A 19,603-nucleotide genomic window follows, 5' to 3' on the forward strand; every position below is an offset into this window, starting at 1 on the left:
CTGAGAATCACAGGCTCACATATGCATTTGTATCAGTCAAGATTGTTTCGAGCTTCTTCTGTTGAGTTACAGGCTTTTCAGACTGTATACCTCACACCCAAGCCTGCTGTCCTCTCAGGGAGGTTCTGAAATGGCTCTCCAGGGGTCCCTTACCCATCTTGCACTGAGAATCTGTCTAAAATGATGGGTGTTTCTTTAACAGTCCAGGCAGTGTGGCCTTCTCAGTTGTGAGAGGAGTTGAGACATGTTAAATTTGAAAAGAATGTTGTTTGCTCCAGACAAAAGTAGACCAACACAAAGTACAAAGGTTTTAATAGTATGAAACCAAGAGGATGTGAACTGTAAGGCAGAAATCTAAACAAACCTTAACAGGACTTTAGTGTAATTAAACAGGTTACACCTTCCCTGCTATTAATATAAAATATACATATAAGCTTCAAATATGGTAGCAAATGGTGTCATCAACTAAGAAGTCAAATGGCAGGATGGCAAGGCAAAGAGTGAACCTTTTGGCCAGAGAAGATCAAACCTCAGGTGCAGATGTGTATGAGAAATAAAGACCCTCCGAATACTAGTCAGTTTATTTTGAAGCGTGTCATGTCTGTTCTGAAGGGTCAGCACTGGCCATTAACCTACAGTAGAAGAGAAATATAGAAGAGACCCAAACGCAGCAGTGCTAAGCTATGCCTTACTTTTTATTCTGGTGGACACATAAAAGGACCCTGCGTAGCCTCAGGTGTCTCTCATTTTGGAATCATGCAACCTGGAAACCCAAGTAAGGTATGACCCTCTTTCTCTTAAAAAAAAAAAAACAAACCCCAAAACTAGCTTGTTTACATTATGGAATACAACCCTAATTCTTTAATGTTTCTGACAAGTTCTTTTCTAATACATGGGCTAGTGTGAGTGGAGGAACTGGTATTTCAATAAAAATAAGATCCTTAGCGATTCAGAATCTTATTTCTTCCTCTTTATTAACCTTACCCCTTCTGGAGTAGCAGGGGCTGTTTTATGAGGATTTAGAGATGTTAGGAGGGCTGCTGAGGTCCTACTGGGAAGGATTCTTGCTTTTCTCATTCGGGGCACAAGTTACTAACTGGTTTTTGGTACTGTCCCTTTACATTTTCTAGACAACTCAGCAAAATGGCACATGATCCAATTCCAACACCCAGAAAAATGCACCGAACGCCGAGCTATGGGGCAGGCTCACCTGCAGAGTCCGTGCAGGACCTGAGTAACCAGAGGCTATGACGTTGACCTTTTCGAGAAGAGTAGAACGTGTGATCCTTCAAAAAGTCTAACACAGGCTGAAAACTCAGCTCTATATTGTTTACCCAGACAGAAGCAGATACATCCCTGAATGTCGGACATGCACGGCTCTAAGGAATGACGGGACCCTGAATGGCACACTGTAGGTCCCCAAAACTAGTCTATTTATTCTTTGAATAAATAATGACCACAGTATATTAAAAATCAGCCTAAATAAATGCAAGAATACTAAGCTCTTTCTAGACTGCTTCATTCTTTTTTGTAATTGGGGATTTCTCACTTCTGCTATTTCCTTACTAATAAGGTATAATAATTTTAAATAAGAATTCCTACATCAGTAAGAAAGTATGGTCTCACAAAGAATGGACAGGCTTCTTGTAATTTATTTGAGTTATTTCCAAGGAACAGTTACAAAAGTTTTTAATTTTTATAATACTCTTGATAAGAAAATAAAATTTAAATAAAAATACGTTCTCAACAATATAACATGGTTACACAAATTCACTACATTAAGTTTTGATAACTTACATTTTAGAACTGGACACTGTAAAAACCAGTATTTACTAGCAACATATTAATCACCAAGCTATAAAAATGGAAGCAAATAATATCAATCAAGGCTGGTAATTTAACTCTAGAATGAGTCCTGTATTTTTCACATACTGTAAGGACACCTAGAAAGCTTTGTTGCATTTCTGTCTTTACAGAACGTACCGTTAGAGCAAATCAAAGGTGCTTTTACATTTTGAAAAGTCTGTTTTCTAACTGGCATGAATGAGTCTTTCTGATAAATAAATGAAGTTAGGCTTCAACAGAAACAAAAGCCACAGCATTCATCACTTTTTTTTGTATCATAAGGAAAGCCTAGTTTGACACTTAACCATTACCCGTGACATTATAAATGTATTTCTTTGGCAAATAAAATGATTCATTTTGATAAATTATATTCTTGGGAGTAAAAAACTTTGCTATTGCCCATTGTCTTCTTAAATGAGTATTAAAAAGAACAAAGCTGAACAAAAAACAAAACAAACAATAACAACAAAACAAGCAACAGAACGCCACAATTTCAGCTGATGGAAATGGCTAAGCTAAGAACCAGAACTGGCATTTACGGCAAGAGTTTCTCTATATCATTCTTCTCTTTCCTTCTTGGGGTTTATAGGTTTTTAGGGCGAAGGGAGCTGCTATGTATTTTTTCAAGTGTGGAAAAGGCAGAGAAACAGATCAGGTAGTAAAAATCAAACGTACCTTGCTTACCTAGGGTCCTACTAATATAGTTTCTTATTTCAGAAGATTTTCAAAGAAAATTAATTTAATTTCACATTACTCCTTTTTAGGCTGTGCCAACCTGGATAATTCCAGTCAAAGCGGTTGTTTAAAAGTGTCACATGGAGAAGATAACTAGATGACTGAACTCTTTCCTTCAAATTCAGAGGTATGTATTCACACAGCCTTGGTCCCCTTGGTAATGCTTTGATCTTTAAAAACACTCGTAATTGGGGATATGACATTACAAAATACTAGAAGAATATTTCTTTAACTTTGGAAAAGAACAGCAGGAGACTAAAAAACCACTACAGAGTAATAAGTGATATCTGACAATGCTCACATGTTCTTTTCAGGTAGACAATTAATTCAGTGACTCTTAAAAGGAAATTTCAACTTAAATGAAATTCAACAGTAAGAAATTTATTAAAAGGTTGAATTCCTTCATATTTATAAATCGCTGTACTTTGTGGAATCTACAAGCTCAAAAAATTCAAAGAACTCTTTCAAACTTCTCTTTAACATGGGCCAGGAATAACCTACCATAATGCAGACTAGAACTGCTTCTTAATAAAACCAATTGATTTTGACAAGTCATTTAGAGAAATACATTGCTCAATTAGAATCATTTATGGAACAACTCTGATTATGTGCCAATGGTCTTTAAAAATACCTACCTAGTAACAATATAATTTAAAAACAATTACTCATCAATAACATAACTGGTAAGATTTACCTTAAAATATAGCTTATGCTCAAGGAAACAAACAAAAAAAGCACTACTAGCTAGACTTACATTAATAAGTCACAGTTTTAAACAGAAATGTGTAAATACTCCAAGGTTCAAAGTACCACATTTAGAAAATGTTTGAATTAAAAAAGACAAAATATGAGTACCGTGGTTTTTAATACTGATGAAGCAAAGTGCGTCCCTCTCGACTTCAAGATAGCAACTTGCTTCGACTGCTTATTTACAATTATGGTTTTTAGGATAAAAGTAAATTATTACGGTAAAACAAGATCAAACAGTTGCTTGTCCAAATTCCATTTGGCTAGCACACAGTAAGGAAACAGCAATGAAATAGAAACGTTTTCAGAAAAGCACTATTTCTAGACTTAAACACTGATCATTGAACTGATCATAAAGATTAGATACCATGGAGTATCTAAAGCATAATCTGGGGCTGAGAGCCCCGATTATTAAAGTGCGCCAAGTGACTGTTCCTGAGTTAGCTCTCAACTCGGTAACAGCCGCACTAGGAGGAGGGCGTCTTTATGGTGGCCCTTTATATCAACATGGAGTCACAGGTGAAGCCAGGTGATTTCCCCACATCACCTTCTTTCACTGTTTACTTTCTCTTCTTTTTCAGAAAAAATGTCCATGAAGTCACATTAACCTGAACTCTCAAATCAAAAGAATGAGTACCTGATATTTAAAACAATGAAAAAAATTTAGTGGTCTCATTTTATTTCATTTGCCACCACTCATCCCAAATGTAAACAAGATGCACACAATAGCACATGTTCCCTGATTCCTCCTGAGTTCTGTTTACATCTTTAAATAGGCAAAAGGATCTATCAACTTTCAAAGATGCTCTGGCAGTTTTCTAAAGTTTCTGTCATTGCCCTTAATGTAATCTGTAATGACTAATGGACCAAAGGAAAGCCTTTTCTTTTTTTTTCTCTTTTGAAGATGGAGGGTCTAGGTGAACTAAATGGAAAGCTCTGAGTTGTCATCGGTTGGGATTTTCTAGAAAAAGAACACAACATTGGCAGTATAGAGCAGGCACTAATGGTAGTGAGAAGTCCACAGAACACAGAGTGTTACAAGAGGTGGTTTCCTGCTATGAAGGAGCTCCTTTTTTTACAAAGCTTCTGTAGGAAAATTCTTTCTATTAAAAAGAAGTTGCAGAAACATGGCTTTCGACACATAGATATGAAGGGAATCTTAGGTTTCAAATTCTCTAGTAATACATCAACACGAGGATTCCCAAACAGTTACTTTCAATTATTAAATATTAAATACAATGTGAATGCAGGTGAAACTGAAGCCAATGTTCATTCTTAAATACTATGAACAGAATATCTGATGAATTGAAAAACTCCAACAAAAATAGTATTTTCCAGTTCTTCTGAATCAATTGGTCAAACTCTAAGACGTTTTCCCAACAATTGGATTTTCCCTAGGAAAAAAATAAAAGAAAATCATTTTCAAAAGTTAAAGAATATAACATTTTAAAAAGTGACAAATACCTCATACGATCCACTATGTATTTATAATCTTCCCTTGATATTCTCTGATGCCAAGTCTTATTTCATTAACTCTACAAGTATTTACTGACTACTATTAAATGTCAGACACTATTTCAGAAGATACAGATGCAATAGTGAACAAACCTGACAAAACCCTGTGACCTCATGGAGCTTATATTCTGGTACAGGGAAAATAAAGTGAACAAGTAAAATATTTAGTACAAGAGAGATTGGTATTTTTAAATAGAGAAAAATAAAGCTGGGAAGGGGTACAGTGTACGTATACGAGGGGGGCCTGCTATTTAAGGCTGGGCCAGCACTGGCTAGGACCTCACGGAGAAACCTCCTGGGCTCCAAAGCTGCACAACTACGTTTGGAAGAGAACTGATTACACTAACCTAGGAAAAAGGAGAGGGAGGTTTATAATAACCCTTCTAATGTACTGGGCCTTCTATCCAGGGAGAACACAAACATTTATACCTGTCAAACTGATTTTTATTGTTCATACACCACGAATTTAATTATTAATCTACACAATTAAAAATAATACCTAAAATGGTGGGGCCAGGATTCAAAGTCCCCTCACTCATCAGATATGTGACTTTGGGCATGGCACTTATCTTGCCTGAGCCTCAGTTCCTCTAGCTGTGAATGGGAATATAACAATGTTGGGCTGATGTGAGGGTCAACGGGAGAGAGTGTACACTGTGGCAATAACTTATTTGTTGGTCTAAGAACCATCCACTACCTATTTACTTCTGTGTAAACAGAAACCAGATTCTAGTGCTAGTCCTGGGCGGCCCTGTGGTCTAGGGAAATTAACTTTAGATAAGGTTATTTTCTCTTGGTGAGAAGAAAACAGCATTCTGCCTCTGGACACTATTATATAAAAATGTGAGGCTTTGAACTGCTATAGCCCAACTGTGACCATAAAGTGACAGCATGAGGAAGACAGAAGTCCTATTGAGGACAGCTGAGTGGCTGGATGACAGTGTTGAGCTGGTGAACTAAACAACTGTAGAAATTTGAACTTAATTAAAAGAATACAAGATTTCTTATTGGCTAAGCCATCAACTGGGGTTTTCTGTTATTTGGGCTAAAAACAATCTAAATGACATGATTGGTGTGAAGTACTAGTCATAGTACTTGGTGCTAGAGTAAGCGCCTAATAAATGTGAGCTGTGTTGTTAGCCACTGTAGTATCCATGTACAGCTGAGGTGAATCCAAAAATACTATCAAATTTTTTTTTTAAGTACTTACTATGTATAAGGCACTGTGGGAGAAATTAAGAAGGAAGAGTATCAGTAAAAAACAAACAAACAAACAGAAACCCCAGCAGGCTAGAGTATTCAACTTAAGGAATGTGACACTGGAATGTAACATTACAAGTGGTGATGAAGGACAGCACAAGGTTAGGAAACAGTGCCAGGACTGAAGAGACAAAGAGCACTGGGTGAGTGGCCAGGGAAACTCCTACACAAGACAGAGCTTCTGAGCTGGGTCTTGACAGACAAAGGTAAGCAGGAGGCCTGCATTCCACGTGTAAACACACAGCAGGGGAGTCAATCTCAAACTATGTTTAAAAATATGTTTCAAGTTTCTTAAAAATACTTACTTGCTCCCATATTTTGCACTACTTGATCTTTTCTTCCTATACTTTTCATGAGGTTCATCTAGCTTCTCTACGATGCTTTTTATTTGCTGAATTGTCTTAAAGGTTGTTACAGAATCCTCGATTACAAAGTTGGAATAATCATCTGGCTCTTTCTGTGGTCCTTGATACACTGCTATAGTTCCACACGCCTCTACAAGGGGTAGCAAAATCTCGGATCAGACATCTATATTTCATAAATGTAATTAGTAATAGAAATAAGAACTTTTCAAGTGTCTTAAGCTGGGGCGATTTCCCCTAGAAATGCAGATAACCAAAATACATTCATTTTATTAATTACAATCATCACATTTATGTAAAAATAGTATTTTTACTTCATGAATATCTATGAAAAATGCCCCCCTTTCCGAGTTTGTCAACTTTCATAAAAGTAACATTTTGGTAAATCTGTGAGTATTTTCAATGTTACAATAATGCCAAAGTAATACTTCAGGAACGGGTAATTAAGGATCATGGTTACATAAAAATATTTTAATCATACCTTCCATTTTCTGTAGCTTAAGTAAACTGAGAGTAAAAAGGGAATAAATTCTTTCTGTTTCTCTGTCTTCATCAATATCTATTTGGATGTCTGCAGGGACACCTCTATGGTAAAAATGAAATTAAAGACATTGGAAAAAATTTCACTTTGTTGACATGTCAAAGATTTTGAAGGTTTGAGACTAAAAAGCAAAACCACAGGATTTTGTAGAAGGAACCTCAGAAATCTAGACTCATTTGCTAATCAAATTAAACAGGGCCAACAGAAATTTGGTTATTATGTGACTCTAATCAAAAGGAGAGGAATTTGAAAGTGAAATCATTTTCATAACCTATGCTTCACCACAATATGTTACTTCTTAAGTCTATAGGGAGACAATAGCTGTTTTATACAATTAAAAGGGAATGTTAAGCCCTTCTTGATTATTTTGCTCAAATTCACACATCTTTATAAACATTGCCCTTTTTTTCTGACTAGTGTCAGCCACTATTTACTTGGGAACATTTTCATCGCACCCCCACAAAAGAAACTATATCCATTAGCACTCTCCATTCCTGCCTCCCCCACTCTCCTCACAACTGCTAATCTACTTTCCATCTTCATGAATTTACCTATTTTGGACACTATATAAATGTTAACGTACAGTATATAATCTTTGTGTCTGGCTGCTTTCACTTAGCATGTTTTTTAGGTTCATGTGTGTTGTAGCCTGTATCAGTACTCCATCCCACGTCATGACTGAGTAAATATTTCATTGTATAGATAGACTACACGTGAAGCATTGCTTTTTTAATCAGAAGGAACTTACGCAGTACACGGCTTGCAGCCTGGAGTGTTTTCACTGGTCTCCTGACAGCAGAGCCAGCTGCCATTTAGATATGCAGAGGGATGATAAGAACTGAGCCTGTTCTGATTGCATCGGCTCACCCTGCAGAGTACATCTATCCATTCATTAGCTTCTACACAATTATTTGCCTGGACATAGAGTGGTTTCTCCGTATGTATTACTTGGAACATCTTTATAGGCAATTGAGATAAAAAGTTAGTGACAATCTCAAAATCAACACACAATACAAAACAGAAAAAAGTATATAAGAGAAATATATTTTGCTTGGCTAGATAACTGCTGCTCAGATATCTCAGGAACTGTTACATTTCAAGCAAGTTAGTCCTAAGGGCAATGTGAGTCACATGATACTAAACAGTACATTATTATATAATTTTTAGAAGCCACACATGCCCAAAGAACAGACTATCATAAAATAGGAATTAAGGGAGGGGATTTCAGTAGAGAAAATACTATAACTAAAGGCAAAGCAATGGGAAAATATAGAAAAACAAGGGAATCTCCTGGTTGGTTTGAGTATAATATGTATTGAGTGGTAGCAGAAGATAAAACTGTACAGATTGGTTGACTATATTACTACAAGACTTGAATGGTAAGCTGAGAAGTTTAATAGAGTAATATTGAGAAAAGTATCTTTAACTTAATAGGCTAGGCAGGCTATACAAGGCATCAACAATAACGGACAATTTTAAGATAGAATCCTAACCAGCAATTATAAAGTATTAATGATTAATGGCAAATACTAAAATGACCAACCTCTTGAAAATTTTTGTATAAGTAATTATACGCAATTTAAAAAGCTTCACTTATATCTGCAACTTACATTTTTCTTGTTGAAAGAACTATCTTCCAGTTTTTCCACAGCAAGAATGTTTTTCACTGGAATTGTATAAATTGCATCTTTGCCTAATAATAAAAGAAGTACAACAAAATTAAAATAACTTGCTCAGTATTATAAAGAAAGATAAGAGGCTAATGACGTAAGATTTGTTCTTCCTCTTGATGTTATAAGTAACTACAGATTTCCAAACTGCACATATATAGTCTTGGTTTTATGGAACAGATAAATTTTGATTGTGTTCTATAAAGTGACTTTCTCTTTACTTTTTAAAAAAATTAAAACATTATATGAAAATGTGGAAATACATTTAATCTCTTTGCAGAAAATAAGAATGTTATAATATTTTTATATTTACCATTATTTTTACTTTGCTATGAAACCATATTCAAAAAGCATTCTTTAGTTTATTAGGACAAATTCTCATTAATCTTTTTTAACATCAGTATTATTTTGTAAAATGTTGTATTATTTTGTAACATTATGTGGGGACTGAAAAAAATATATACTTAGCAACAAAGACCTACTCAAAATTTGAGGAGACATGGAATTTTCAGTCATGAAATTATTACACAAGCAGTAAATCTGATTATACAGAAGTAGAGTTTTCTGGTTTTTCAATCTAATATTTAATTAAGGGATTAACCCTCAAAATATCTATCTAGTTATTTATTTTTAAGAGAGAGGAGAAGGGAGGGAGAAAGAGAGGGAGAGAAACATTGATTGGTTGCCTCTTGTATGTGCTCCAACTGGGGGGATCAAATCCGCAACCTAGGCATGTGCCCCGTTCAGGAACTGAACTGGCAACCTTTCACTTTGCAGGATGAAGCCGAACCAACTGAGCCACACCAGTCAGGGCGAAATAATGACTTGAAATTGAAAAATTGTTCATTACTATCATATGTTGGCTGGTCAGCTGACTAGAGCTAACAAACTTATTCTAAGAGACACAGGAAACAAAAGTAAAAATTTTACTTTGTAGAGTAAATCTTTAACCTACCAATTTAAGAATTTGAAAATCTGAGTTTGCTAAAGGAACTCCATAAATATGGCATAAAAGATTTGATGAAGCACTTCAACTTACAAGTTACCTGAGAACAGACTTGCTCTCATATAGTCAAACAGAATTACAACTCTTTCTGGTCATTTCGTAATACTGTTCTTAGGAAATCAAAGCTTTGCTTTCTTTCCCACCAAACTTTGTTTTAATGACATGTGGATTAAAGTGCTGGAGATTAAGACCTTTACATTTTATATTAGTCTATGGATTAATGTATATAGCTTTCTGGTCAAAAAAATTATTTGGTTATTAAAGGTTTTCTGTCTTGAACAGAGAGGTTAACATAGACTACTTGCTAAACCTGGTTTCTATAATAAAATATAAAATTTAATTCAAGCAAATGTGATTTTTATTTTTTAAAACAAAGTCACTTATCTCAACTATCATATTGAATGTCTACCTACATACCTACCAGACGCTGTATCTCACTTGGGATACAGCAGTAAATAGAACATATAAAAAGTTTACAATTAGGTCTGGAAAGACTGACAAAAAACAAATAAATATTAGGTAGAAATGAATGCTAAAGTGAAAATAACCTGAGGAGATGTGATAGAAAGTAATTGGGAAGTTACTTTAATTGAGTGGTTAGGGAAAACTTCTCTGAGGAAACACTTAATTTTAACAAATACAAATTATAAATGCATGGGAAAATTAGAAAAAACCATCAATAGCCTCCTGGAAGCAGAGAAGGTCAAATTTATGGTGGGGTGGGGGGTGCAGGGAGTAAACTGAAGAAAGCTACAGAAGACATCTGCAAAAGTAGGATGATTAGAAGAGAGCTTTAAGCCACAGTCAACGGACAGTCTCAGACACACATCAGGATGATTAGTCAGTGAGCTACATCTGGAACAGCTGGGCCAATTAGGCCATCACCTGCCCACCCCCACAATGCCCCTGCCTGTGCTAAGCATCAGTTAACAGAAGCATATGTCCCAGGCTAAAGCAGCAAGGATGCGTACTGTGCTGTAGAGCAGTGCCATGTCAAAGGTAGCTGCTGGCCCTCAGGAGGGAGGGAGAGCACCCACAGCAGAAGACAAGCACTGGCACCCTTGCCCCTCCCGCATAATCACTGGCAGTAAAGTTACTGAACACTCAAGCAGGCGACAGAACTATAAAAACATAAATATGACAAATCACCAAAAAAAATTACCAAACAGATGAGGGAACTACCAAACTCTAAAGGAGAGACACACATAGTACAACAAAGAGAGTAACATCTGAGGAAATCAGGTATAATAAATTACAGGCAAAGAAGACATGTCTTTGGGTACCAAGCTATTGGGGGCGGGGGGGACCACAGAGATTAGAGAGAATTTAAAAGTTTTGCAGGAAATTTCTGTGTTTTAGATTTGTTGAATATACAAAGCTTGCACATATCCTAAAATTACCATATTTGTTCATTTCTAGACAAATTGTAATGTTGCATACGTACAGAAAGCACATTGCTCCCAGGCACATATACTGTCATGTCATCAGAATTAATTTCATAGTAAATAGTGTTAACTGGAATGCCACGGTGGATGGCTTTAGAAGTTTCAGTGTCTGTCTAAGTGGAATTCTAGAAACAGAATAGAAATATGTTCAGGAGAAAATTACCAATGAAAACGTCCCAGAGATAAAGGTAGAAATCTCCAGATTGAAAGGATCCATCAAGTGCTGAGCAAATTAAAGACAAATACCTATACATTTTGCTGTAAAATATTAGAACTTGAAGGCTAAAGGAAGTCTTAAGGATTTCTAGGAAGAAGAATCAAGACAGAATCAGAAGACTGACATCAAAATTCTCACCAGCAACAATAAAACTAGCAAACCATGGGGTAATATCTTCAAAGTTCTGAGGGAAAATAATTTTAAATTCAGTCTATCATTCAAGAATAAGGGTAAAAATAAAGAGTTTTAAAAAAGTATGCAAGGACTCAGACAATTTATCAGCCATAAAGCCTATATGAAGTAATTCCTTGAGGAAGTATTCCTGCAAAATAAAAAATAAATCCAGGAAAAACAAATATGTTATATAAGAAATAGGGCTGGGCAGGATGGGGAGGAGGGGGTCCTGCCTTTCCCTCGCTCTTGATATCTGATCCTCTAGCACAGTGGTCCCCAACCCTTTTGGCACCAGGGACCAATCTCGTGGAAGACAAGTTTTCCATGGACGGAGGGTGGACAGTGGCGGCAGGGAATGGTTTTGGGATGATTCAAGTGCATAGATTCTCCTATGAGAACCTAATGCTGCTACCTATCTGACAGGAGACAGAGCTCAGGCTGTAATGCGAGCAACAGGGTGTGGCTGTAAATACAGATGCAGCTTCGCTCACCTACCCACCACTCACCCCCTTCTGTGTGGCGCTGTGCAGCCTGGTACTGGTCCAGTCTGTGGCCCAGGGGTTGGGGACCCCTGCTCTAGCAAATCCTGTGAGTACTATCTTCACGAAGAGATACAGAATATGATCCATTTTTACCACCTCCATGGGTACCAACTGGTCCAAACCATTATCCTCTCTCTCCTGGGTTACTGTAAAAGTGCCTTAACTTGTTTCCTTGCCCACTGCATTCTGGCATGAGCAATTCATCTTATTAAAACAATGTTATTCCTCTGCTTAAAACTCTCCAATGCCTTTCCATCTTACTCAAGAGTAAAAGACTTCCAATGGTCCATAAAGCCCTATAATGTCTAATTTCTCCATGATCTTTGGCCTCAGTTTCTATAATCACCCCCTTACTCATTTTTTTTTTTTTCCCTAGCCACAGGAGCTTTCTCTTGTTTCTTGACTACTCTAAGCATGCTTCTTCTTAAGGCCTTTATACTGGCTGCTGTTAGTTATGTCTGTGTTATTACTACTCCAAGTATCAACATGGCACAATCCTTTGTCATCTTTAGGTCTTTGCTCAAATGTCACTTTCTTAATGAAGCCAACCCTGTCTAGAATTTTTAATATCACAACTCTCCTCAATGAGCCCATCATTCTCTATGCCCTTCTGTGCTTTTTTTTTGTCCATCTCATTTATAATCATCCAATATACTATACATTTTTTGTGTGTGTATTGTCTATTATCATTAAACTATAAGATCCACAAGGGCAAGGATTTTGGTATGTTTTTTCACTACTGTTTTCTCCAGAATCTACAACAGTGTCTGGCACAAAGTTGGCACTCAATAAAATATTTGGTGAATGAATGCATGATTGAATCAATGATACTCTTTGATTATCAAAGAAAAAATACTATACAGCCCTGTGTGTGAAAATATGAGCAGGTAAAAACCAAGTCAATTGAAATGTGTTAAAATGTCTGTTTAAAACATCATGTAATTTCTTTTCTATGGTCCGCCAGCTATATAAGCTAGAACACTGGCTATCACATGGAAGCTGTGCAGGCTGTATGTTTCTGGTATGTCAGGTCTCCCAAAGCAGACAATACCTAATCAAGTCTGGAGAACACAGGATGGAATTTCAGAGATGAATTTATTAATAATCTATTATTAGCATGCTTGGTGAACAGTTTAGAAGCTTAGAGCTATAGTTCTTAAAATAATTCAGATGATAACATATCTAAAAGACATGGTCTTCCTTGAAGAACACCATTTATTAAAAAGAGTTACTTAATGTAATGCCTTAGTGAAGGCAGTAAAAACATCATCCCTACCACTGAGTATTTTAAAGACCGGGGGCACAGAGACAGAGAAGTAAGGACCAGACAATGTGACAGGAGTTATCTCTACTTATAAATGACTTCTGTAAAGACCTAATACTTGATTTGAGTCTTAAAGGTGAAAAAGGAAGGAAAGGTATTTCTAGGTAAAAGCCTATGCAAAAGCAGGAACATGAAAGAATACAAGTTAAAGAAACTGCAAGAGTAGTCTGGTGAAGCGACAGATGGAGAATGCAGAAGATGAGGCTGCATGAGACAGGAAGAAGCAGGAACGTCAACAATGCATTTGGTTCCAGCATACAACTAGGAAAGAACTTCTACTTGTGGAAGATGACTACATTACAATATAGCAATAAAACCATAATCACAAGCACACAGGTCCATAAAAAACTGTTAATGTAATCATGACTGATGACTGGTTGAGTGTCCTATAATATTCATTTGCGACATGTTAACTTAGTTGTATTGAAGATTTGTTGCTTACTATTCCTCGTAATTACTTAAGCAGGAACCAAAAATTTAACAACTTATTTGAGACAAACCCTTAAAATTAAAAAAAATTAATTCCTTTTCCAGTAATTTGGAAAAAGACCATATTGTTTGATTTTAACTGGTAGAAAACTTCAAGATACTAGTGCCCAGCAAGAGGACAGAACAAGACTCAATGATTCAGAACTATGTTACAGAAACTTTGGGAGGCTCTCTTTCAGACACCAAAGTCACATAGTAAGTGTAGCAAGAGACTTAACTACAGCCCTGGCTATCCAGAAAGCAGCAAGAAGAGAGGCAGTAAACAAAACATCTGCTTAACAACCAAACAGAGAATCCAAAGCCCACATATTTTATTCATAAGAAGAAATTCCTTAAGTCTTGAATCAAGGACTTTTATGTATAGTTTTAACAAACACAGAACCATATCTTCATCCCTAGTATATTAGCAGTAAAAAATGGAGGTGGGTGATGGAGGTGAAAGTGAGATGTTATAGTTCACTGACAGCACAAGAAATCAAGATGTCAGTCTAAACATAAAAGGGACAGAGAAAAACGAAGACAGGAACACAAAAAGCACAGCAGTCCAAAGCATTTAGCTGGGGAGTAAACAGCCGCACATACCCATAAACATCCCTGAGAACATCACTAAGAGCACTATATAATAATTAATATTATCAATGACAGATTCAAGTCGTCTAGAAAATGTTAACTTACGTTCAATGAACTCTTTTTTAGAAGGCAGGGAAGCATGTAATACATTTTGGAAAAATCCATCAAAATAGTTAAAGCGACAGACATGGATGATGCTTAAAACTGTAGGCTTTGGTAAACAATCTCATAACTTCATATAATAGAGCTCACTCCTCTAGTCATTCCAACATGTTAAATTTCTTCAGGCTTGAAAACAATGTAATTTCTAATGTGTCTATTTTATACCTAGAGCAGCCTAGGTATAAAATACCACAGAATTTCACAAAATTTTATCCTCATAAGATCATTGGATAGAACAAAGGTTCTCGAGAACTGTGATTGGACTTTGGGTCTATGAACTCCCTGAAATTACATGCAAAATTTTGTGTCTAGTTTGTACATGCATTTTTCTAGAGGAAAGGGTCCAAAGCCATCATCTGATTCTTAAAGTCTAAAACCATAAAAGACTTTAGAATATTTGCTTAGATTAGAAAATATTTTAAATAAGGAAAAAATAGCTTACTTATTCATGGAGAATGACTAACTCACCTTAAGTTTCATTTTAATATAGTTAATATACACATAACTTAAACATAATTAGCACACTATGACAGCTCTTTTTAAAATGCTACTATATATGTGAGAACATTTATATAGTATTCAACATAAGCTGTAACTTCTAAATCCCTCAAAATATGCTTAGCATAAAAAATGCTGTCTGGAACGGCAAGTATGTAGCCTATTGATCTTTAGTCATTTGAATGTTTGTCTGCCATAACAAATTATCTGGGTGCCTAAATAAAAACATGAATTTCCTTTCTTGTGTCTAACATATGTGGACATATATAATTATTCTGCCTAGGCCAGTCAAAAAAATTATAAAACAAAACATTTTTCTTATCACTCTACTCTTCAAGAAGCACCTTACTTAGCACTCTACATTAAAAGTAGCCCATGTCTGGTGTTTGTTTTATCATTTCAGAATTTATAGAAGCTCTCTTACTTAACCTAACATATCTATGGATTGACTAAGACTCCTCGTTTCCTCTGTAAAACAAAATGAATGATGTTCATGGGATGCTGAATGCTTGTGGTTGCTAGGCTATTACCTATTAAGCCTAGATCTTTCTGTTCCATTGGGTAGGTTTTTGGGGTTTTTTTGCTTACCAAGTCCACTGAGTTTGTCCCTAATCTTACTTATGTCATATTCCATGTTGTAATTATAATTTACTGAAATATATATAAAGTGACAATTGCCCCCTGTTAAGAGATTTACTATTTATATGAAAATCAGGCAAGTGCTTTCAAAAGCTTCAAAACAGGAGCCTACATCTACACAAATAAGGTTGATTTATATGGGGGTGAGACAGCTTTAAAGATTAGGGTGACCATCCTGAAAACCTAAAAGGATTCTGTATTTTGATTACTTTTCAAGTATTTAAGTTCTAGCTTCACTTTGGAGAAATCAACCTGAAAACTGATGCATTTGTGGTATATATGCACAAGAAACACAAAGGGGAAAACCAACCTATAGAGCCACATTCAAAGAAAAGATGTTGGCTCACTATCAAAAGACTGGTAAACAATTACATAAATATTTAAGCTATGCATACATCTTTTTGTTTGTTTTTCAGTGATTTTTGCTTTAACTGACTTTTTTGGTTAAGTGAACATCTTTGGATCCTGATCACTTTGAATAAAAGGGATTGTACTGTATGTGATCTATGACCTAGGTACTAAGTTCTTGCCAAGATATCAGAAGAAGCTAATGGCCTTCTGTGGATAATACTTTACCCCAAGGAATAAACTTAAAAGGTGAAGATTTAAGCATTGTGTCAGTCCGCTGTGGGACAAACTGCCTCTCTGAAGCCCTCAAATCATACTGTAAAAAGATGGCTTTGTTTACCCAAACATATAGCCTATGTGTACTTTCTCAGAAGGCAAATAATGAAAATTTCCATCTTGGAGTTTGTATGGCCAACAGTCTAGAATGAATCTGGTAATTTTATAGGAATCATTATCTATAGGCATGACAAAATACTCTCATTTATTAAATACTGATTCCTACCAATTTGGCTCTGAGAGTTAAAGAAACTTCCAAGTTCTAAGAGGCCTTAATATTGTTTCTTACTGATTATAATAGCAGGGATTTTCAAAAAACAGAGCATGTGTGAGAAAAATGTAATTCACACGGTGTCACTTGTCAAATATTGATTGCATTCTTAGAGTGTGTGTATCACTGTGAGAAACTATAAACTACAGTAATATTAGTGAAAAGGTTCCCTATAAGTCACGTTAAGCAGCAAAAAGAAATCTTCACTGAGAATCAGGAAAAGACCCCACAATGAAGCATACACACAACTACCTGGCTGTTTGTGGTAGGTGAGCTCTCTGCTTGTTAAGCAGAACCACCGTTTCTTGAAGTTCTTTTTTCCAATCCGAGTTCTTCCCTGAGCTCTTTTATACATCTCGCTGCCAAAACAACAGATGTAAATATTTAGTTACAAATATTAAAATAGTTAAGCCAAAACAAAAAAATTATCATTTTAAATGGCATAAAAAAGTGTAAGATTACATTAAGAACATAAAAATGCTTTTGCCATTTATACTTTTGCATTTATTTTGGTCACACTATGGGACTAAAGCCTTTAATTAACTGTGTCACCCAGAACTAAAAGGGCCAAATGAGTGACTTCCCCCTTAATTTCCAATGATAATACTACTTTCAGACTGAACAGTACTGTTACTTTTTCAAAACAGTAGCTCTAATTAGTCTAATACCCACAATCTCGTTATAAGCCCTCTAGGGCTGTATGGACAAGGAGCCATGCTCATCTGACAAAGCTGACAGGACAGCGAGAGTGACTCACCTGGTTGATGCTATGCAGGCAGTTCTAGCACAGAACAAAAACCTAGATTTCCTCACTCCCAGACCAATGCTCTTTGTACTTCCTTAACATCTACACTAAAACGTGACCTTAATGTCTAATTTCATCAAATTACCCTTCTTTCAGGTGCACAGGCTCACTTGTACCACTGGATTCTTTAGTTTCAGTAGATGAAATTTCATCCAAGAACTAGATGGGGAAATAGGCAAGTATTATACTTTGTGATAAGATACATCATAAATTCAGCTTATTTTAATGGCAAAGATAACAAGGTAAAGTTCTTTGTTATTAAAGAATACACGTAATTGTAATGTATAAAGCAAAACATATTATTTAATTGTAGAGGAAGTCCTTAATTTAAAAATGACAGGTATTCTTAAATTACTTAAAACCCAAAATATATTTCCTTGTAGAAAGAATTTAGTGTATAATCCCTTAACTATAGCTCTGAAATCTCGAAAGTTCTGAATACAAAGAGATTTTTCACTTTATTTCTGAATTACAGTAACTCATTTTGGGATATAACGTAACCTGAACTGGTGTAATGCTATTTATAGTTTGTATTTATCTACTTAGTGTGATTATTCTTTGTGCTACATAAACATTAATGTGTTTGATTATGGGGTGCAACCCCAGGACCCAGTGTGGGTATTACATAAAATATTTCATATACCTTTCAAAACTCTGAAAATTGGTCCTGGCTGAAGTGGCTCAGCGGATTGAGTGCCAGCTTGTGAACCAAACTTTGAAAACTGAATTCTGAAATACTTCTGGCTCCAGTGATTTTAGATATAGAATTGTAAACCTGTACTATAAGGGATCACCAAACTATGGCTCAGCAGGCCAGATTCAACCAACCTGCAGCCTGTTTTTGGAAGGCCATGAGTTAAGAAATTATTTTACATTTTTAAAGAGCTATAAAAACAAACAAAAAAGAATATGTGGCAGAGCCCGTAGGTGGCCAACTGAGCCTAAAATATTTACTCACTAGCCCTTGAGAGAGAAGGGTTTGCTGACTTCTGCTATAAATTGACTTTAGCCCTGAGAGACAGTATTTCACAGGAATGACTGAAGTATAACTGGGTTCTCTGAAATAACCTGGAATCTAATCACAATTTATAAACTTCCTACGGAAATTATAGAAATATGACAGCTTAAGAAAATTTAAAGTACCCATCCCCAGCAATGGCAAGCCACCAGTGAAGAGCATTCATAAATATGCTACCTTGATTTGTCAAGAGCTTCCTGGCATGTGGCTTTCCTGGGAAAGGGAAATCAGTTCAAGGAACAATTCTTGTTCCCAGAGAGGAATTCTATGTTGTCCAATAAAAGAATTATATGTTTAGTCTTTGCTTTTTCCTTTATATTTTTCTATGTTTTCCCACTTAGGACTTAAAAAAAAAAATTTACATTCCAATAAGAATGACGTTGAGGCACCAGTGACTGATGTAAATAGAATTTGTGGGCACAGCCATTTTCTCCTAAGACTGGCTGTGAATTACCCACCAGAACCCACCATTGAGGGGTTTCCAATGGAATGTTTACTTCTAGTTTCCTGGAAGGAAATCTTGGCAAGTGAAGGAACAATAGCAGACTTTCTTTTGCATTATATTTATGTGGGTGATACAGAACAAGTATCTAAGGGAACTAAAGTTTCCTATCACATCTTTAATTCTCACTAGGGACCACCTGCTAATGGAGTGTAACAGATTTATTTGAATGTTTTATTTCTTAGTTTTGCCTGAAGGCACTGATTTGACAAATATTTATTTATGATAATTAGTACATTTACTATTTATCTGCTGTATTTATAAGCAAGTAAGGGGTAAATACAGTTAGGCAAAGTGAAAAAAAAAAAAAAACACAATAATTAAGATAGACTACAGGCAGGGTGAATATAAGCCCCACTGTGCTCAGGCTGTCCTTGTCTACAGCTGTGGTCCCAACATAATCAAAAGAACTCCTTTTTATTCTTAGAAGTATTGAACACTAAATTATATGGTCATTCTGTTTATAGACCTGTCCAGACTACATTTCCTAAACACTGTGGGAACAGTATAGGATTCAGAGCTATAACCTATTTTCTTCTGGAGCAGTGGTGGTCAATGGCACTAGTGAGAACAATACGAAATGAGAAGCTGGACTTCGTAAGCTTTTGCACTTTATGGCACTGCACATATCCAGACTTAGCT

General features: G+C 35.9%; 1 protein-coding gene across 2 annotated transcripts in view; it reads right to left on the reverse strand.

Annotated features, from left to right (window-relative positions):
- Window positions 1-4,082: 4,082 nt before the first annotated feature.
- Window positions 4,083-19,603, reverse strand: part of RASA2 (RAS p21 protein activator 2) — a 115,101-nt gene continuing 99,580 nt past the window's right edge. Inside the window, exons 18-24 of one of the 2 annotated variants that reach the window (XM_090284247.1) lie at window positions 17,527-17,600; window positions 16,889-16,995; window positions 8,616-8,698; window positions 7,754-7,962; window positions 6,946-7,049; window positions 6,408-6,597; window positions 4,083-4,721 (exon numbers count right to left, since the gene is read on the reverse strand). In XM_090284247.1, coding sequence (XP_090140373.1) covers window positions 4,691-4,721; window positions 6,408-6,597; window positions 6,946-7,049; window positions 7,754-7,962; window positions 8,616-8,698; window positions 16,889-16,995; window positions 17,527-17,600 — 798 coding nt within the window. In that variant the 3' untranslated portion in view covers window positions 4,083-4,690. Of the gene's footprint in view, window positions 4,722-6,407; window positions 6,598-6,945; window positions 7,050-7,753; window positions 7,963-8,615; window positions 8,699-16,885; window positions 16,996-17,526; window positions 17,601-19,603 lie in introns of both variants that reach the window. The other variant, XM_090284245.1, reaches the window with a different exon arrangement.

The sequence above is a fragment of the Furipterus horrens genome, unplaced genomic scaffold (assembly GCF_987537825.1).
Source record: "Furipterus horrens unplaced genomic scaffold, mFurHor1.1.pri manual_scaffold_7, whole genome shotgun sequence".
In the NCBI taxonomy this organism is placed as follows: domain Eukaryota; kingdom Metazoa; phylum Chordata; class Mammalia; order Chiroptera; family Furipteridae; genus Furipterus; species Furipterus horrens.